The sequence below is a fragment of the Furipterus horrens genome, unplaced genomic scaffold, assembly GCF_987537825.1.
Source record: "Furipterus horrens unplaced genomic scaffold, mFurHor1.1.pri manual_scaffold_3, whole genome shotgun sequence".
In the NCBI taxonomy this organism is placed as follows: Eukaryota; Metazoa; Chordata; class Mammalia; order Chiroptera; family Furipteridae; genus Furipterus; species Furipterus horrens.
In genome coordinates, this window is record NW_028327173.1 from 22,830,160 (window position 1) to 22,852,520 (window position 22,361).

The 22,361-nt window shown below is 36.8% G+C and overlaps 1 protein-coding gene across 1 annotated transcript in view; it reads right to left on the reverse strand.

Moving 5' to 3' along the window:
- ZMYM6 (zinc finger MYM-type containing 6) overlaps positions 1 to 20,743 on the reverse strand; it is a 41,896-nt gene extending 21,153 nt beyond the window's left edge. Inside the window, 16 exon segments of the mRNA XM_090269077.1 lie at positions 1,259 to 1,296; positions 1,734 to 1,874; positions 3,100 to 3,247; positions 5,261 to 5,433; positions 6,191 to 6,341; positions 6,506 to 6,775; positions 7,415 to 7,530; positions 7,933 to 8,083; positions 9,981 to 10,172; positions 10,271 to 10,359; positions 10,362 to 10,441; positions 13,604 to 13,853; positions 14,287 to 14,319; positions 14,322 to 14,370; positions 19,081 to 19,246; positions 20,497 to 20,743. Of these exon segments, the coding sequence (XP_090125203.1) occupies positions 1,259 to 1,296; positions 1,734 to 1,874; positions 3,100 to 3,247; positions 5,261 to 5,433; positions 6,191 to 6,341; positions 6,506 to 6,775; positions 7,415 to 7,530; positions 7,933 to 8,083; positions 9,981 to 10,172; positions 10,271 to 10,359; positions 10,362 to 10,441; positions 13,604 to 13,853; positions 14,287 to 14,319; positions 14,322 to 14,370; positions 19,081 to 19,173 (1,974 nt within the window). The 5' untranslated portion in view covers positions 19,174 to 19,246; positions 20,497 to 20,743.
- Between the last annotated feature and the right edge of the window lie 1,618 nt (positions 20,744 to 22,361).

Sequence of the window (22,361 nt, forward strand, 5' to 3'; positions counted from 1 at the left end):
CTTTCAAAAAATACTTCATGCCTTAGCATAGATGACAGCTTGAACTTAGGAATCCATTATGTCGACATTGATCTTATAGCCATGTTGCCAAGATTTTTATCCATTTATTCCACTATCCTTGCCTGGTTATAAGATCATTTTATGAACTAAAGGGAGTGCCTGCTTCACTGCTACTTGGTTTTTATGAACATTATCTCTAATATTCTGCAGGATGCACTCTTCTAAATTAACAGAATGAGATATCGCAGCAGTAGTCTGGCATTCTTCACAGTTTTATCACATTTAACTTCTGTTCCAAATTTATTAAATTCTGGGCACACTTTTTAGTACTAGCACCACCACGTAATGAATCTGAATGACAGTTATTTGATACAAAAAATGATTTCTAAAGTATCAAAAGCAAATGTTAAGAAAGAAGCCCATAGTCACCAAAAACATTAACCTAAGATCTAAGACATGATGTGATATTGATGATGGGAATTTTGTTTTCCTACTAAGTGATGCTGATACAAGACAATAATGACATAGTTTGTAATCCTTTCAGCCTGCTAGATTTGAAATTATGCATTTCCCCAAAGTTTTTTTTTTTAATTTTAGGAAGTTTAATGATATTTCAAATTTGAGACGTAAAGTGGGGATTTAAATCTTTTATTTTGCACTATTTGCAGCCTGACATAATTCAAGGATGCATAAAATGACACTATACTGAACTTTGGCAAGAGACTACCTAGTCTAAAATTACTTGACTGTAGTAAAACAGAAAAATAAGTAACCAGATGAAATTAACAAGTATTTAAAGAAATTAAGGCACCAGACACAAATGATAAATCAAGAATACATTCTTATTAATACTGTAATTTCAAGATTTGAAAACAAAAATTAATGCACAATATATCATTCCACTTTTTATCTTTTATTTTTTTTAAGATTTTATTTATTTACTTTAAGAGAGGGGAAGGGAAGGAGAAAAAGAGAGAAAGAAACATCGATGTGTGAAACATCAATCAGTTGCCTCTCATGCACCCCCAACTGGGGACCTGGCGCCTGCACCCAGCATGTGCCCTGACTGGGACTCGAACCAGTGACCTTTAGGCTCACAGGTTGGCATTCAATCCACTGAGCCACACCAGCCAGGGCTTACTCCACTTTTTCAAAGACTAAGCTGTAAATAGAAATGTACTCAGATATATACTAGAAGACTATATCCAAAATAAAAATAAGGCAACATTATCAGGCAAATATTAACAATAAAACTTACATATTCGGTGATCTTTGCTGCCTCTGTAGTAACTGCATCTGTTATAAATTAAAACATACATTATCTGCAGTATATACAGAAATAAACCCTGAAACCAAGAAGTTACTTTCCTCTCACTAAGGTGATCTAGAGTCTAGTCCAGAATTCCTCAAAAATGGTCCAAATATACTCAGCCTCAATATCACCTGGCGTTCTTGGTAAAGGTAAGGATCCCTGAGCTGGAATCCCAGTCTACTGTATTAGACCTCTGGTGGTAAAGGCAGCTATATTAAAATTATTTGGGTTCTTAAAAAAATAAATCCTACATGCCACTTCTTTCCCTATCCATTTCACCCTGCTTGCTGCCTGCCCACTTTGCTCCAAGACAGAGGAGCATGTTTCCTCAAGTAAATATAAATATTACCAATAACAGCTACATACACTAGATAACCCTCATTTCCACAGTCTAAACAAATGCCTTTATACCAAGACATACCTTTTAAAACACTGTTAGTGCTCCCTGTGGGCTGGTCAGGAGATACACTTGCTAATGACATCACACAGGTTATAACTGGTGTTGTATCTGTCCTTGCAGAAGGGAGTGCCATTGAAGCCGTTGGTGCCTTAGAAATAATTACTGCTTAAAATAAAAAGGTAAGACCTAATATAAACAAAAGGGTTGCACACACACAGACAAAAACCATATAACAACTAAATTTTCAAGATGCAATGCGGATATCTAACTTTGTGTAATGTTTGGGATGGGTGATACTGTTCAGATTAGTGTTCATTAGGACTTAGAGAGGCTGATTCTCTAAAATTATAAACTTTAAATGACATTTAACAGGTAAAAAATGTAAGGTATTGTCTTCAGGGTTAGCTGGGCTATTCTATTCATGAATGTTAAAACTTCTACACTTAACGTTGCTTCAAATAAAAATTTAAGATGATAATTTTAATAAATAAGTTGATGACATAGGTGTCCATCCACATAAGAACACCAGCTTTGTTAACACTACATCACAAAATGAAAATTCTACCACCTACCTGAGTAATCTCAGGGAATGGATAGTAACAAAAAAGATTAGTTAGAAGTATATCTGGATTAAGATGATGATTAATAAGACTGCAAAGGCAGACAAGAGCCAGACTGTAAGGAGCCAAAGCACATGAGTTCTGTCAATTCAGCAGCACTCCAGGCTTTGATCAGAGAACATAACATCAAATGTTTTTAATCTAGCTCAGAGAAGTCCTACTTCAGGGAACTACTTTAAAAGCATGCCATGCATCTATCTATTCATATGGATATTTTGACTACATTAGCTGTCCTACTTGCAAAATTATTTTATTCTTAGCCAAGAAAAACACTGCTACCCATGAAGAACTGATCTACTTTATTTTCTGATATAATTAATGTGTTGTTCTTTTTTCGTTGGCTACAAACAAGGACTGGATCAAATCTCACACCAGTCACAGCAACTATATTAACATACTTATATCCTCTCCCTTTGTCTGCCCTAATTTCCTATTTTTATTTCTAGTTTATAAACTGAATAGCATATAACCCTAGTATGGTTATTTATATACAGATAAAATCAATCAAACGCAATCAAATCTAATTTTCCTATAAAATTAGTGCTTCTACATTTATTATTCTTGGTGTGTTTGATTATGACAGCAAAAAGCATCAGGATTAATGTTCCCTCAAGGGCAATCTTTAAGGATTCTTACAGGAAATTTTTAGGAAATTCAGGCTATCTGAATCCAGTGAAATTCTGCTTTTATTATATCATTTAAAACTGTATGCTAATATTATATCCTAGCACTGACATAAAGATCCCATTAGCCAAGTTTAATTTTACCTTTTCTTTGTGAATCAGGGTTATTTGTAGTTTGCTGATGACAAAACTCCAAGACACAAAACAGATTACAAAAATGTTTGACGTTTCCTCGCCATTTTATGGACTCATTTAGCTTACCCTGTCTTTTACAAGCATCACACTTGGCCATCTGAGAAAGAAATGTAAAAGAGGATAGGCTTAAAACAATAACAGACAACATTATGAGTTAGTTGAGATCACAAAATGTAAGATTTCTACCAATGATACACCTAATAAGGGGTTATATCCAAAATTCATAAAGAACTCAACACCAGAAAAGCAAACAATCCAATTAAAAAATGGGCAGAGGACCTGAGTAGACATTTCTCCAAAGAGGACATACAGATAGACAATAGACGTGTGAAAGATGCTCAACGTCATTCATCATCAGGAAAACACCAGCTCACACCTGTCAGAATGGCTATCAGCAATAAATCAACAAACAAGTGTTGGCGAGGGTGTGGAGGAAAGGAAACGGTCGTGCACTGTTGGTGAGAATGCAAATGGAAAACAGTATAGAGGTTCCTCAGAAAATTACAAATGGAGCTGCCTTATGACCCAATGATTCCACTTCTGGGCACTTATTTGAAGGAACCCAAAATACTAATTTGAAAGAATAAATGCACCCCTATGTTCATTACAGTGTTATTTACAATAGCCAAGCTATGGAAGCAACCCAAGTGCCCATCAACAGACGACTGAATAAAAAAGCTGTCGTACATGAATATAATGGAATATCATTTAGCCATAAAAAAGAATCACGTCTTACCATCTGCGACAGCGTGGATGGACACAGAGAGTACTATGCTAAGTAAAATAAGTCAGTCAGAGAAAGACAGCTATCATATAATTTCACTTATATATGGAATCTAAAGGACAGAATAAATGAACAAAACTGAAACAGATACATATATAGAGATAACAGACAGAGAGCAGCCAGATGGGAGGACTGTTGAGGGACTGGGTAAAAAGGGCAAAGGGATTAAGAAGTATAAAATGGTAGTTACAAAATACTCATGGAGATGTAACGTACAGCATGGGGAATACAGTCAATAATATTGTAATAACTATGTATGGTGCCTGGTAGGTGCTTGAAATATCAGTGGAACACTTTGTAAAATACACGATTGTCTAACCACTCCGTCATACATCTGAAACTAATACAAAATAATGTTAAATGTAAACTACAATTGAAATATAAAAAATATATATTGTAATTAAAAATATATACTTAATTGTTTCATATAGATACCCTCAATACAGAGAATATAAAAGTTGATCTCCTGTTTCTAAAATTACCAATGAAGAAATCTAAAGATAGGTTCTATTTTTAAAAGGTTGAGGCAGTATATTGTAGTAGGAAGAATATGGGCTTTGAAGTCATAAAGATTTTGATTCATTCAACAAATATCTAATGAGATATCCTTGGTCTTGAACATTAAGATAGGCTCTGGTCATATTAATATTATTATGAAAAAGACATACCTCTCCTCAAGAAAATTCTATTTTGGGAATTGGGGAGACAAACAAACAAACAGATGATTTCACTGGGGTGCTATAGGTGCTGTCTAGCTGTCATCTCCCAGCTTCTTTAAGGACATTTTACTTACTCTTTTTCCATATTTATAAGCTGGCAATAATATACCTACCTCTTGGGATTCTGGTGGGAATTAAACACTTATGAAGCACTGGACATATATTGGTGGTTCAATTAATTGTAGATTTCATTGTTAGCCTTTCAAAAAAGTAATTTTTTAAAAAGGAGTTGGGTACAGAGGTCAGTCATAGTCATTTAACCTAAGAAATGAGAACAAGGTCTGACCTCAAATTCCTCAGAGTAGTCTTCTGTATGAAAGAGTCTTAAGGCAACTTAACTATGTCAAGTTCTAACTTGAAAAAACTCCTTATAAGAAAGCAAAATTTAAAAGAAACATATCCTTGAATAACAACAAAGTCTCCAGAAATTCTATACTCTTTACCCCAAAGATTTCAAGTTTTTAATCAATTGAATTTTGCTTCAGGAGCCCATAGCTTATTTTACCCAGTTCTAAACACAAAATGTTATTCACATAATCTGAACATATTTTAAACAGAAAATAATTTTTACAAACTTCAGAAAGCCAAAGAGGTATATCATATTTACCTGATAAAACAGAACTGTATATCTGGACATGCAATCTTCACAACAGAACTCTTCTAACTTGCCCTCCAGTCGGTTTTCTACCAAATTAGGGGATGTCTGTGAACAATAACGGCACATCCTACAGTAGTTTCCCCACCGTTCTCCAAAGTCACGAGCGGAGAGGGATTTGCAAACTGAGAACCAGAAAGGATGAAAGGAAGAACCAAATTTACATGAACATGAAGGAGGTAAAGTGAGACTCCACAATCTTAGATGCCAACTTTAAGTTAATTCCTAAATACTGGACACAATTATTTGCCTATAGGTTAAAGGATAGTCTCTATATTCACAAAACAAACTCTTCTCACCTTTTTCATATACTCTAAATATTAGGCCATCTATATTCAGAAACATCAGCAGTACATGAATTTCTTAAGCCAAGAAGCCATATGCTTAAGTACCTTCTTCACAAATGGGTGCAAGAAGGAAAAGATCTCAGAAGTCACAGCTCTACTTATGAAGAGATTTTCTGCACTCTATACCAGGGGTCCAACCTTTCCGGCACCAGGAACTGGTTTTGTGGAGGACAATGTTTCAGTGGACTGGGGTGGGGGAAGTTGTATCAGGATGATTCAAGCGCATTACATAAAGGCTCACCTCCTGCTGTGTGGCCCAGTTCTGAGCAGGCCACAGACTTCAGGGCTTGGGGACCCTGCTCTACACTAATGCCATTGATCTAATTATATTTCAAAAGTTTTCTTTACTGAGATTATTGTAACATTTAAAAAAATAAACTTTAAAGTGAGTTAAATATAAATTCAAAAGCTTCAAATTATACCTCATAAAACAAATTTCTTGAAAATTAGCTGTGGATTAATAGTCAACCTAATAATGACTAACTACTTCATAATAACCACATGCCCTGTGGATAAAACTGAACTTTTTCTTTACCTTCACTACAGAATGGTTTATCGACCCCTGAGAATCGTACAGTCTCCTTTATAATTTTCTGTAGTTTACAGTAGTCACACATTGCTATAACTTTATTTTTCTTTCTGTAGTCATCAGAACAAGTCTTGCCACAAAACAGAAACATTTTACCCTGCAGAGAAAGAACAATCATTAAGACCTAATTCAACAGTTGCTTTATCTTTAAGAAATCCTTTTCCTTCTCATTTCAAAGCAAATTAAGTGACAAAGATGAAGAGACAGAAATGCTTCTATGGGATAAGTTTATATTCAATCCCTTTCACAATCTCTCTTTACCTTGAAGAAAAGAAGTTCTGGCTTTGTGGCAAACAGATGGTTACAGTGCTGACACGCGAGTTTACCAACTGCAGGGGCTGCAGCTACTTGCTGGGATTGCGCAGTAAAAGACGGGAGACCAGCTGCAGCAGAGCCACCGATGGAGCTGGGGGAACCGCCGGAGGGGTTACCTCCTCCTGCTGGCACTGTTGACCGGGAGGGCGGCCTTCCTTGGCCCTGAGACAGGGGCACTGCTGAAAAGTTTGTTCCTTTTGGCTTGTTAAATACATTCTAAATGAACACAAATAAGGCAAACATTTTTAACAATTGAGAAGTAATGGAACTCGGTAATTTTTATTTTCTCATTTTAATAAATTAACTCCCATGCAACATTTCTTTAAACTGTATAAAGTAGTATACACAGAAAGAGTTTAAATGGCATACTTCCGAAATAGAAGGACTGAGAAATGCAGGCTTTCCAGACAAAGACCTCTAGTACATCTGACCCTAATAAATTTGAGCAGGTGCCTTCTTTCCTGCAACATAGCCCTCTATCTGCACTCCCATCACAACCAGCCTCTAATGGCTATTAAGAGCACAGTCTTTCTCCCTAGTACCTGGGACACTGCATCAGACACCTGCCCACCCTGGAGGATCACTAAACTCTACTTTTTCTGAGAGTGAGGAGAAAATGTGACAAGTGAAGGCTTACAATTAATTCCATGCCAGGAGTCATTCCGTATCTGGTCCAGGATGAGAGGAAGGGGCACATGAACACATCACCATACCACATATCCAAACTTCCACAGTTGAACAGAATTTTTTTCTAACTTAAATGTAATCTTTTATAAGTATGGACCTTCAGCAGTTAACATCTTGCCACAGACAAATGCCTAAGAGAACTGAGGGGTAAAATACCTGAGGTCATACCTGGAAAGCCACAACACAACCGGAGCTGCAGAAGCTGTATATAGTTCCACTGGACACGGCTAGGTGATACTGAGGGATTGCTGAGGTTTTACAACTGTGACACGAAAACTGGACACCTTGGTAACAAAAATAGAAACCAATGAATAAGTTACACAGATGAGCAAATAATTCAGAAGTGTGTTAGAACAGAAACACAAATTATAATACACAAAAGAAAAATCAAGGAACTTTATATTAACCTGTAAAGCTAACTACAACTTCCTTAATTAAGTCCCATTTACACAAAAACTAACCTGAAAGTTATGTGGTTTTTTTTCTTTACATATATGAAACTACAAAAGAAATAACCAAGGAAATCTGTGCAAATCTATTTTCACTTAAAAACCAGTTCTTTGAAACTAAAATAATCTTGTCTTTATTTAATCTAATAAATTTATTTTACAATAAATGAAAGAAAAGCCATTACATTCTTCTTCAATAGTTACTAAATCTTTAATTTTATCAAATTTAAACATTACCTGAAGAAATAACTGTCTTAACTCTGTAAGCAGATAAGCAATTAATAGAGCAGAAAAGTTCTGTTTTTCCTGAGTCATTCGTAGTCTCAATCATTTCAGCTGAGGGCCTCACTGATTTCCCCAAGGCATATGGAGGAGTCTGGGCTGAATTCTGTTAAGAAAATAAAATAATATTCACATGCCTAAGCATATAGTACATACATGCATATTATTTAAGAAAAGAAAAAAGAAAAGCTACCTATAACCACTGCCTTTGGTTGAAATATTTGAGCATGACAGTGAGGCCACAAAAAGCATAGACTTTTCTGAAAGGGAATGGGGGAAAAGTAAGTTCTTTCACAGAATAATAAAATGTAAATGGAAGAAAGTTAGTAACTACTCAGATATACTAGCAACAGAAAAACACATTAAAAATCATGAATTAAAAGAGTCATCGCATACTTTTCTCATTACAAATAATCAGAGAAAACCAGGTAACCCATGAACCAAAGGCTATGCTCAGTGAAGATTTGGACATCAGTCTAAGAGAGAGTCTAACATCTTTAAGGTTACTTAACTAGTGAGACTCTTCAGGAGGAGTAGATAGAAATGATATTTAATGTATATTAGATTATCCTGCAGAACTGCTTCTTTTCAAGCTGAGTTTCATAATAAAAATTGCCCGTACGTTTATTCATGTTTTAAGAAACAATAATAATAATGGCTACCATTTATATTATTTACTAATATTATTACTTATTGAGTGCTTATCATGAGCCAGGACCCATGCAAAGTAATTCATATGCACTGTATCACAGAATTCTTTAAACATAGCAAGATACTTATAAAAACTAACAAAAAGTTTAAATTATCTTTAGTTAGATTTAACTTAACAAATAAACAGAAAAGTAAGAGATTAAACATATTTCATCTGACTCCAAAGTCTAAGCTCCTAACCACAACAGTTATACTGTCACTGACAGAATATAAGGTCTCTCAGTAAGCAATTATATGGGGAAGTAAACGGTGAGAATACACAAATTGTGAAGTTTCATTACATAATCTTCCTGGTAAAAGAAAATCATTTATGCAGTAGATAGAGTATAATAGCAGTAACGAAATTAGGAATGAAACTGATTTTTGGATTACATAGAAAGATAAAATGGATTCTGACACAGTAGGAACCAGACTGTCAAAAGTGGCAACTCCTAGAGAAGTAATACTTTTCAAAGATGAATCTCCATTACCGACTGCTCAGAGGAATTAAATATAAATCAAAGTACTTGCTAAGTAAAAAAAATTTTAGCCCTGGCTGGTGTAGCTCAGTGGATTGAGCGCCAGCCTACAAACCAAGGGGTCACCGGTTTGATTCCCAGTCAGGACACATGCCTGGGTTGTGGGCCAGATCCCCAGTTGGGGGCGTGTGAGAGGCAACCACATGTTGATGTTTCTCTCCCTCTCTTTCTCCCTTCCTTCCCCTCTCTCTAAAAATAAATAAATAAAATCTTTGGGGAAAAAGAATTTAATTATTACTTATAACCTTTTTCAAATATGTAAGTTTTTAAAGACCCCAAACCATTTAGCAATAATTGACACAAATTGATATATTTAGTAACCAAATGACTCCATTATTCATTATAACAAATAATAAATTACCTGAAGTATTCTAATAAGGCAATGTTGCCAAAATAGTTACAATTCACTCCAAAACACATTAAAAAACGTATTTTCTAAAAGGAAAAGATATGCTTTAGATTCATTGATTTTATCACTTTGTGACTTTTGGTCATAGTTTATTTATAATAATATGAGGGTTTTCTTTACTATCAATATATCACAACAGATCTGACTCATACATAGCAAATCATGAAATTACTCTAGTGAATTCCTGGCCAAGAAAGAAATCCTAAAAAATGATCTAGTTCACATATACCATCTCACTACCAAAATCAACCCTTACAGTATCAATTGCTGGGAAGAGCTCCCTCTTTTTTATTGTGCACTTCATCCCTGCACAGCCATCTCAGAAGCGGTGAGCCTAACTATATGCAACAGGCTGATATCCATACCTGCTTATATGCCGTGACACTTGTTGAAGTAAAAACCTTCTGGGACTGGCGAGGACCAGAGCTACTATAGCAATAGCTCCCACAGTTCTCACAACAGTTCATGGTGAGGTTGTTGGTAGAGTGAAATTTTGAAAAACAGGCATCACTACAAAGACCATGTACCACATTTTGATACTTAGCTTCAAATCGAATCTAGGAAATAAAAACACATACACATACAAAATAAGAAGAGCCAGTTAAAAAACTCTGACCTTTGAGCAGAATCCCAATAAAGGTAAAATATAACTTACATCAGCATTCTTCTGACACGTACTGCACCTAGTTGAAATGCTATTGGTATATATGGTAACAACAGGTTTTTTCTTTAGCTCATAAGAAGGCATGATTGGCTGCAGAAATCTTTGCTAGGAGAAGAATTTTCAAATCGGGTTGTGATTACATTCTTTGGATTTAAAATGTCTCTAAAAATAAATAACAAAGGCACAATGAAATGTGTTCTTCATAATTATAATTTCTTCCTCTTTGTGAGCTAAAATAACTACATTTACTAAGGGCAGCTATTGTATCGTAGAAAATGAATGACCCTGCATAAGGCATCTGGAGACCTGGGCTTAATGATCAGTTCTGAGCTGAGTGGCAATAAGTGAGGCAATTACTATCTCAATTTCCTCATCTATAAAATGGAGTTTATAATACCCAATTTACAGATGTATAAAAAAGAATTATTTTAAAAATATATCCAGCTAGATGCCCAGGACAAAAACAGTGAAGCTTACAACTCCAACCAAGTTTCATTCACTGGAGTAAATGGAATAAGTGGCCATCCTAGTCCAGACCATGAAACACTTGTCCTCTTATAAGCCAACATCTGCCAAGAGTAAAAATATGAGACAAGAAATAAATTTAAAAATAATAAATTTAAAAGCAAGATCTGGGAAACAGTGAACTACCAAAGAGTAATATAAAAAATATTAGCATAACATATCAAATTCAGCTATAACTGAAGACAGCAGAGCACAGATGACAAAAGGACTATTAAGGCTTGGTATCAGAGGAGAGAATCAAGAATAAGACAAAAGAACACAAATGATTGAGTCGTTCTGTGAAAAACCTAAAGTCAAGAGTTCATTGTTGCAATAAGCACCAAAAGTAAAAATAGAGGCAAAGTATTGCCATTCTTCCAACAAATATAAAAATTGAAGGGAATAGTCATTAATTAAAAACACTAGTGCAGGCCACAAAGTAAAAAAAGTTAATGGCAATAATAATATACACTACAATAATCTGTACTAATTACTATGTGCCAGACATTGTTCCCTTTTCTCAAATTATCCAATTTAATTGTCACAAGAACTCTATGAGGTGAGTATTATAACTGCCATTTTATAGATGAGGAGACCAAATCAGAAAGGTCAAAGTCACACAGCTGGTAAACAGTGAAGCCAGGACAGAAATCCCAGCAGTCAGATTCTAGTCTATGGAATTAATCATTTCAGGATTCTTGCCTCACATCCTGTACCTTTATTATACAGAATTGTTCCATGGTGAACTATGTAAGAACAACAATAATAATAAAATAATTTTCTCAAACTCACCTACCTTTAAAAATACAACAGTGAATCTTAGAAACCAAGTGGATATGCTTATACATTTACTAACTTTGAAAAGTGATTTTTCTCTAAAAACTGAGCAATAAAGAATTTTATTTAATAATGTGAATCTGTCAGTGGCATAATGTATATAAAAGTGAACCAATGAGAGTGTCTTTAATGAAAATCTGTGCACATAAATATAAATGTATTCTAAACCTTATGTATCCAAATGAATGTTACATCTTAACATTTATCTAAGAAAAACCATATATCTTCCGACAACATGGCTCAAAATTTTTTTCTAGTTTCTTTTTTAATTTATAAGAGCTCTAAGATCAACTTCTTAATTTCATAGCCAAATAGCATGTTTAACAGTATGATTCAGCTTAACTATGACAGTCAGCTGATAAGGCATCAAATAACTTTTGAAATTTGGAAAAATCAAATCCATGCTGAAAAGACCGATGTGCCAGATAACTTAGTCTAAAGGAATGTTTTGCCCTGACTGGTGTAGCTCAGTGGATTGAGTGACTGTCTGCGAAACAAATGGGTTGCTGGTTCAATTCCCAGTCAAGGCACATGCCTGGGTTGCAGGCCAGGTCTCCAGTTGAGGGGCGAGGAAGAGGCAACCACGCATTGATGTTTCTCTCTTTTTCTACCCCTGTTCCTATCTCTTTAAAAATAAATAAAATATTAAAATAAAATTTTAAAAAGGAATGTTTCATAAGTTCTGCAGGTAATGCCAAATCAAGAGATTTAAAAAACTTTTTTAATAAGAGCAGGTAAAAAGTCCCTGGCACAAATGACATTGTTAAAGAGAAACATATGCATTTGGATGTATAAACTGTGTATGTTCTCTAAATTTTAACTCATTTTCATTTGATATTTGACATGTGAAACAGAATATATAAAAACAGAAAACTAAATTTACTCTTCCAAATCAGCTTCATGAGAATGACATAAAAGGGTTAAACTAAGGTATTAAAAGGGCATTTTAGAACAAAACTGAATTTTAATATCTAAGTAAGATATTTTAAAACTCCACTTTCAGTTGGAGATTTCCATTTTTACAAGATCTACTTTTAGATACCTAAAGCCAACACACCAAACAGATAAAGTAACTGTCCTATATCTCCAAAGACAAAATAGGGGCCTATAACTTATATTAAATATACATAATAATATTAATTTTATTATTAAAAATAGTAATATCCCACTTACTAAGCATTTGCTATGTGCCAGGCCCTGTGCTAACACTGTCTCATTAAAATCTAAGGCAGTAGATACTACTTGCCAAAGAAGAAACTGAGGCTTAGAAAAATAAGATATCTAGCCCAAGGTCATACAGCTAATAACTATCAGGGCCATGATCTAAAACCAAGCTCTTAACTTTCCTTGCTCTGAATTAGTGACCACTGCCAACACCCTGTATTCCTAGAATTACATTACCACCGGAATAGGCAAAACATGCCCAATTCTGCAAAGGTACTAGGATAGAAAGAGAAGTTTATGTGACTTTGCTACTATTTCTTTCTCTTTCTGAGTCTATACATTATTTAAAGCAACAATGATTCCACAAAAAAAGCTTGCAGGAATTTTTTTTAAATACACACATTATATTTGTGGCCATTTAGTTTTTACCTTCTAAAGAATTAAGTAATTTTCATACACTGTTTTATTGTGAGTGACATTATTCTATTCTTCAATAACATTAAAGATAAACAATTCTGAATGGTTGTCTACAATTAAGGATATATGAGTGGTCCTACAATTCCCACAAATTGTTTGCTATTTATTTCCATTGTAAAATTTAATCTGAAAGAGATAAGGAAAACTGGTTTAGGCAATATTTTTAGCACCAAGTCATTTATTTAATGTTACACAACTTTGGAATCTGCAAATTTCTCCATTAGCTAGAAAGCTATTCCCACAGAAATGTGCTAAAAAGATTTAAAGTAGCAACGGCATGTTTGAACTGAACTATATACACACTAAAAAAGTAAAAAGGGAATATAATTAAGAATTTTATACTTCAAGCAGTTTGTGCAGGTTTTCTTGGGAGGAGGTGGTAAGCAGACAGGTGTAGAATATCTGGTGATGCACCGCATGGAGCAAAAGAGCTGAGTAGATCCTGTCTTATTATATGCAGTTTGCCCCTTATAAAGCATTGTTTTACAACCAAAACAAACAATCTGCAAAGCTATAGCTGGAACTGAAGGAAGCAATCTATTTGGGCCAGATGATGCAAGAGGAAACTGAAAGCCTGGGGTCAACTGCTGGGCTATTAAAAAAAGAAAAAGAAAAGTTTTAGTGTCAACACAAACACATATACGTTCTCTATTTTTAGGACAATTCCATCAGTCTTAAAATCGAACATGAATGAGGCAAGAAGCACTCAAGGGGATCTCAAACTTTTTAAACCATGACCCATAGTAAAAACTACATTTCATGTTATAATCCAGGACACATGTACGTATATATATACGTGTGTGTGCGTGTGAATATAACTTAATAACTAAAACAGCAGTTTCATGAAATAATGTTTCCTTACTACACACATCACACTCTGATATAATCTTACTCTATTACACTTTTAAAATGTTAGTCAAGACCAGGAAGAAAAAATTTACACAAAGAGGTACTTTCCCTAAATTCTGCTAGTCAAAATATAACAAATATTAACCGTAATTAACTTTTGCAGTTCTATTTCTTACCAAGAAGACTGTCATTAACTGAGAACACAGCACAATTTTCAATTCACTTTCTTGAGTTTTTGGCTTTGGGGCATGTCCATACTCCTTAAAGGAAAAAAAAAAAGAGAGCGAGAGAGAGAGAAAAATGAATATGGTTTCAGTATTTGAATAAGCTAGAAATTCAAGAAAAAAATAATTGTCATATTCATCTCTTCTACATTCTAACTGTAATCACCTTCACAACTACCTCAAGTCAAAATTTTTACAAGTTATTAGAATAAATTTAATCTTTACAAAAAGGATCTTCCAGAATTGGAAAATCTTTTATTATGGTTATATCTACTTTGCAAATGTAGTCTTCATAGATGAGTAATACACAGCTTTTCAATGCTGAACCCTACCCTTTTCTAAGGCTGTGTTTATGAGGAAGCAACAAATTAAGTTAAATCTGGATAACTTAAGAGTTTGTAAACTTAGTTATTTTAGCCAAGAGACTTTTAAGCCGTCATATCAGTTAACAGCAGACAAACCACAAGAGTTTCAATGCAATCTTCTCATTATACATAAACTCATCACAGCCCAAATCAGATTTACCCTTAACATATTCTTTAAAATAAAATATAATCATGAAACAAAAATTTAAAAATACATATACTGTACCTATCTTGTAAAAGACTGTCTTTATTCTGAGGTCACAACCATCCTAATTATGGGAGGATGTCAAAATAGCCTTACATACTTCAAAATAATAAGCTTTTTAAAAATAGTATTACTTTTCTGAAATAATGATGATAACATATGGTAGTTGTATTTATTTTATTTTATTTTATCGCTTTAAGAGAGAGAGAAGAAGAAGGAGGATGGAGGGAGGGAGGGAGAGAGAAACATGGGTTTGTTGCTCCATCCAGCTATGCATTCGCTGGTTGTCTCCTGTATGTGCCTGGCTGTCAGGAATGGAACCAGCAACCTTGGCATAGTGGTATGACATTCTAACCAACTGAACTACCCGGCCAGGGCTGGTAGTTGTATTTTTTAATCTCCCTAAACAAAGCAAAAATAAATGACTGATAAATCAGGTCCCAGAGTTACTTTTGAAATTTCTTTGAACTATTAAATGCCAAAGACTAATAACCACTGCATTGATTCACCGCCTCCCATGACATACATTCTGGCACCAAATGATCTGTTGCCTATAAGGTAGGCACTATACAGTGTATGCCGTCTTTATAGATGAGGAAAGTGAAGCTCAGAGATGTTCAGCAATCTGTCAAAGGTCACAAAGATACTAAGCACACAGATGGGAATTAAACCCAAGTATCTATGTTCCAAAACCCATGCTATCTCCCGCACAGGTGTACCAATACAACAAAGCATTATTACTATAATGAATTCAAACCCTGACCCCCAACTGAAATTAAGTTCCTCTGTTGACATCTCTCACATCTCACTTTTACTCATAAAAATACATTATTTTTATGTCAATTTGGGTGATAATCTCTTTAATGTCTTAACACCCTTCCTTTTCCCCTGCACACACACACTAGAGTGAAAGGACCATGTCTACCATGGATACAGACCATATTTGTTTTTCCACATCTCTATGCTCAATGCCCGGCATAGTAAACATAACACAACAGAGAAGATAATGAGTTCTGACAGGAGACTGAAATAGAGGTGATCTTGGCTCAAACAGGTCACACGTAATTTCATCTTTCTTAGTTTCAATTTCCTTATCTATAAAACAGAGATATTATCTAACCCATTATACAATAGAAAAAAAATTAATTTCACCCTTGACAGTAAAACTATATCTTAAAAGAGAAAAAAAATTTGGAGGGTGGTCTGTGGGATTCACTTTAAAACTGGTTTCTCTTTTCTATCCTAAAGGCTTGGACAGAAAGGGCCCAGAGGTCTGAGAGGGGGGAAAAACCTAAGATATTCCCCTCAGCACAAACTAAGTATAGTGGGCAAAAGGGTTTTGGACAGGTGTGACGTGCCTGGCACACCTTCCTCCAAAGAAGCCATTTCTTTTCCTAATGTGGGGCATTGAAAAATTAATCCCTGCCTTTTGTCATCTAATGGTTTTGAATCAAATGATGCCTTTTAACCCTGTTGTCCAATCTGTTGCCCCCAGAATACAACAAGGATGCCAGCCTGTTAAACCAAGCACACCATGATCCGGGGACAGCCAGCTGACCTGGACTCTGCAAGATCCTTCCCCATGTGGGAAGGCCACCCTCCCCGCACACCCCCACTCTTATTAGAGATTTCTGGACCCAAGGGAAGGTAGGATGACGACCATGTCCAGCTTGAAGCAGCTAGAGGGGCACGAGACCTTCACCCATTGTCCTTTATAAGAGTATAAAGGGCCTTAAGTCTGAGAGGGGGGAATTGTTATTTTTTATTGTTATAAAAAATTAATTTTTTTTTTTTAAAAAGAACACTATAGGAAAGGGTGAAGCCAAAGAACTCGTATGCATGACCCATGGACATGAACTAAAAGGGATGGGATTGCTGGGGGAGGGGGGCTGCTGGGCGGAGGGGAACAAAGGGGAGAAAAAATGGGAACAATTGGAACAACATAATCAATAAAATATACAAAAAAAGAGAGAGAGAAAATTTTTAAGATTTTATTTATTTATTTTTAGAGAGAGGGGAAGGGAGGGAGAAAGAGAGGGAGAGAAACATCAATGTGTGGTTGCCTCTCACATGCCCACAACTGGGGACCTGGCCTGCAACCCAGGCCTGTGCCCTGACTGGGAATCGAACAGGTGACCCTTTGGCTCACAGGTCAGCACTCAATCCCCTGAGCCACACAAGCCAGGGCTTAAAAGAGAAATTTTTTGCCAGGCTATCTAGTTTAGGATACCACAAATAGAAGAAATGGCATGTGCAAAGGCAAGGAAACAAAACTCAACAGAATAGTATATTTTAGAGTGAAATGCTAATAGTCTGCAGGAGCATAGATTAGAAAAGTAGGAAGATGAGTGATGATATTAAAGAGGGAAACAAAGGCCTAAACATGGATGTCACACTAAAAAGTTTATGCTTTATCATACATGAGGAGACAGGGCTTTAAAGGGACTAATGTCATCAGATCCATCAAGTACAATGTTATCACTATACAGTACAGCGTTTTGATGGGAACTGTACCTGAAGGAAAAGGATGAAGTAGGACATTGTTATAAAAGTTTAAATGAGAATGAAATAGGAAGAAAAAGAGACAAAGTCCAAAAATACTTAAAAGGTAAAATCCACAAAACCTGACAAACAAATGGTTACTTTTTGCAGAAGAGGAGGAAGAATTTACCATATGGAGGAAAATTAAGTGTCACAGATGCCATCATCCCCCACCCCACATCCTGGAGACACTACGTTAGATCTTTTCTCAGCACAGTGCTCTAGAAAGGCATGAAGTTGATGAGTGAGACAAAATCTAATTTGCATTCCTGTTCTGGAATAATACTGGCTTTGAGATGGCATGAAAAATAAATTATCATTATTTATTATTGTTATTTATATTATTTATATTTGTAATATTGCTTTTTTTATGAAATAAAGCTAATAACTACAGAATATAAACTAAAAGAACTGTCCTACAAAAAAATTAATAATTTTCTTGCCAAAACAACTAACTAGTCTTTCCACACTGACCTCCATAAAATTTCAATCTGGGTCCCCTACAGGGAAGCTAAGTACTCTTTCCAAACATGTTAACTTACTCTCCTACTTAAAACCCTACAATGGCTTGCCATTGCTCTCAGGAAGAAAACCAAAATTCATAACAAGGTCCAGCATAATCTGGCCTCAAATTACCTGCAGAGCCTCATTCTAGAAGCAAGATACTATAGGCTCTGAAGTCTACCTGGATCTGAACCCAGTCTTTGCCACTTGTGACCTGTGATCTGTGGTTAAACTGCTTGACTTCTTTGTAGTTTGGTTTCATCTGTAAAGTGGGAATGATATGGTTGTGAGAATGGTGGCTGGGACAATCTAAGCACATGTAAGTATTAATAAGTTACTATGTCATTATAATATAACTGATATTACATGTTGATATATTAATGCCATCTATTAGCACTGTTGTTGTTATAATCATCATCACCACTTCATGTCTTTCTGTTCCAGGTCCCCTGGTCTTGTAGTTCTTCAAAAGAGCCATGAATCTTTACAACTCAGGGCTTTCCTACGTGCAGATCCCTGTGTCTGTAACACTCCTCTTGCCTTTGCCTAGCCTATTCATTCTTCATAATCCAGCTCACAAATCCTCCCCTCAGGGAAGCCTTTCCTGGTCAGCCTCTGCCCCCAACCAAAACTAGGTCAGATTAGCCATTTTATGCTTTCCTTCCACAGCACTTGTCAAAGTTTGTAATTTTATATATTATTTGATCAGTTACTTGTATTTCTCCTGCTGACCTGTAAGCTCTGAGGGAAGGAACCAAGATGACTTTGGTCACTTCCCGGATCCCCTGGCACAGAGTAGATCACAATACTTAAGAGAATAAAAGAAAACTGTCAGATACAACTTTTTTTTTAAAAGGTACCAAGCATGGAAAAATGATAACATATACTGCTTTCTTTTTACAAAATGAAATATACAGTTACCAAGATCTTTTTTCAATCAAAAAACATAAAAACTGGTGTTCTCATCTAATGAAGGGAAAAAATCAGTTTGGGTTGTTTTACAAGCTAGAAATTGCCTAACTAAAAATTTCAGTTCACCAGATACATAAGTGCGGCATTGGTGGTATAGCGGTGAGCATAGCTGCCTTCCAAAAGAAGGAATAAAAATGTTAAGTAAAATGAAATTCTTACTTGAGCATTGTCAGGTTCTTCTTTAATTTTCTCCAAAAGGCCCTGCTGTGGTGCCATTGCTTTGTCACATTCACCATCGAAAGGTTCTTTCATTCTAATTTTTTACGTAAAGGAATTCCCCAGTCTCAACTAATAGATTTCTTCTTGGTAATGGAAAGCTTGGCTCCTAAAACATAACATAAAAGATTGATTGGTACTCAGGTTTATTCCTTTTTTCTTTTTTCATGTTTATCTATATGAAAAGCTTTGTGTTGAGCACAAGGCTTTTCAGCCTTTGAAAAAAACTTTTTTCTGGGGCCATGACTATTCTCCGTTCTTCCTGCCTTCTGCTCTTTTAGTAACTACCTTCACGTAAGAAAACTTTTCTGGCAGTAGTTCCCACTTCCCTAATATTTTATAGACAAGGGCTCTGGTCTTTTGCATTTTGAAAGTTACAGAGGGAATTAGACCTGCAGACCAAGGCAAGGGAGGAAGTTAGAACAGCGGTCCCTAACCCTTTTGGCACCGGGGACCGGTTTCGTGGAAGACAATTTTTCCACCTACGGGGGGCGGGGGGCGGTGAGAAGGTAGAGGGGATACAAAATTAAAAATAATTTCAAGTGCTGGTGTGGGGATGATTTTGGGATGAGTCAAGAGCATTACATTCAAGTTCACCTCCTGCTGTGCGGCCACGTTCCTAACAGGTCCGGTGGTTGGGGACCCTTGCCTAAGAGGAAATGACTCAAATAGCTTCTGACTCCACGAGAATTAGTACTTGTACACCCACCTCAGGTTTTTATTTCTCTAAATGGGCACATTGAACTCCCCACCTCTAACTCAGCCTTTACTGGAGGCCTCCATAATGGCCCCATTTCTTAGCCTCAGATGAACAATAGGTACTTAATGGGTCAAGGTCTCCATGAGAGCCATTCCCATGAATAAGACCCTCTGAGCTCTGATTAACCTTCGCCTTCCTGTAAACAATAAACTCTATTAGACATTCAGCAGACTTCCCTTCCTAGAACAGTAAACATAATAAACAGGACGTAAGAAATCTGACGCAAAAAGATAGCTCCACTAAGTTGTCTTTGGGTAGTCAAGCCAGTCTTGGAATGGGCAACTAAGAGATGGGAACTTCGGTCCACCTGCCAGTTATAATAACCTATGAGCGATCATCTCTTTTTCGACCGCCGTATTCGCTCCGAAACTCTTGTCGCCACCAATAATTCTCACGCGCGTCATCGAGTACAAACACTGCAACGTTGTACCGGCTGGAGAGAAAGCCACCCGCAAAAAGCCAGTCATTCCCTGCAGTGAAACCCGCACCGCACCAGCCAACCACTCCACCCAAGTACCGCCCCCGTCCGACTCCCGCCCCATCACGTGGTGTGACTCCGCCCCCGCACAGCCCCTCCCACTGCCACCCGACGCGCTTACCTTCTGGTCGCCTCCCTATTGCTAGGCAGCACCGGCTGGAGAAGGAGTAATAGGACCCCAGAACCCGTGACGGGTTCTTGAGAAGAGAATTATCTTCTTAGCGGGATTCTTCCGAGTGATCCATCGCACGAAACACCCAGACAACTGCGCGTGCGCTGCTTTAGGCTCCGCCCTCTTTCCCAGTCATGCTCCAGTCCTGAGCTGAGAGGTTCTTCCCAGCCTTCCTCTTTCCTTAGTTATGGTTGGCTTCTTAAAGAGACCAAGACCCAATTGTGAAAAGGTAGAGAAAGGGGTTTGGGGGAGAATATTAGGGGCGTTAGATGGCTCAAGAAGGGTTCTGCATCATTCTATAATGCTCATTTCCAGTAAGAACATAATAATAAACAATAGCTAGTATATATGAAGCCAAAAGCTTGCTAAGCACTTGACATGCATCATACACTTAGTCCTCACCACAACGCCAAGAGGTACAAATTTTTATCTGGGAAGATGTAAATGAAGAGATTAAATTGTGCAAAGTATTTTTTCATTCAACATTGTTTTGGGGATACAACTATGATTTGTAAGGCTGTGTAGTATTCCCCTGGCTGGTTTGGCTCAGTGGATTGAGCGTCGGCCTGCGAGCTAAGTGTCGCTGGTTCGATCTTCCAGTCAGGGCACATCAGAGAAGGAAAACTCTGACTCCAAAAAACCTCCGCTGCCTTGCGGCATACCTCTTCAGGGGAAAGGCTAAGGGAGTAAACCCCGACAGAAAATCCGGAGCCGGAGTCCCTAAGGCGGTTTGACGTTGTAGTCAATACCGGCAACTCCTGCGGCGCACCTGAAGCCAAGCTGTATTGACTCCGCCTTTCCCTTGGATCCTTCAGCTGCGAAGAGAGGGGGGGTCTGCTGCATGGGCAACAGCAGACCCTCCATATCACCCTGCCCAGGCTCTGTAGCTTCAGCTTCACTGGAGAGGACACTCCAGCGTCATCGCAAGATGTCGATTCAACACGGGAGGAGACAGATACCGTGTCACTCCCGAGTCGGACTGCACAACCATTCTCGGTGGTGCAGATAGACTCTTAAGAAGCTACACCATCGTTTCTCGAGACGGACGGCTGCCGACCGATGTATTATTCCATTTTATGAATATGCTAAATTTAACCAGCTACTACTGATGGACGTTTGACTTGTTTCCAATTTTTGGAATAATCCTGCTGTGAGTATTCCTGTATTTTGTAGCAGTTACACACATATGCTAAGTTTACTACGTAGCAGTGAAATTGCTTGTTTTGTATTTGTAAAACTTAACTAGATAATGTCAAATAATTTTAGAAAGTAGCAGTTTCAGTTTGCACTCCACCAGCCATATATGAGAGTTCCAGTTGCCCCACATCCTTGCCAATAATTACTACTGTACATATCTTTCATTTTAACCATTCTGATGAGGGGATAGTGGTATTTCATTGTGGTCCTTTTTTTTCTAACTTTTATTTTTTTAATTGTTTTTCTATTACAGTTGCCCCACTTTTCCCCCCACTGCTCTCCCCTACCCAGCCCAACTCCACCCTCATTGTGGCCTTAATTTGGATTTCCCAGATTACAAATGGTTGAGTCCATTTTCATAGTTTTGAACATCTGGTTATCCTCTTTTGTGAAGTTCCTATTCAAGTCTCTGACCCACTTTTGTATAGGATTGTTGGGCATTTTCTTACAGATATGTATTCTGGATATGAGTCCTTTGTTGAATGTACATACGTATTGCAATTATCTTCTCCCACTCAGTGAGCAGCCTTTCCCCTTTATTATAGGTGTCTTTTTTTTTTTAAAGATTTTATTTATTTTCAGAGAGAGGAGGAGTGAGAAAGAGAGGGAGAAAAAAC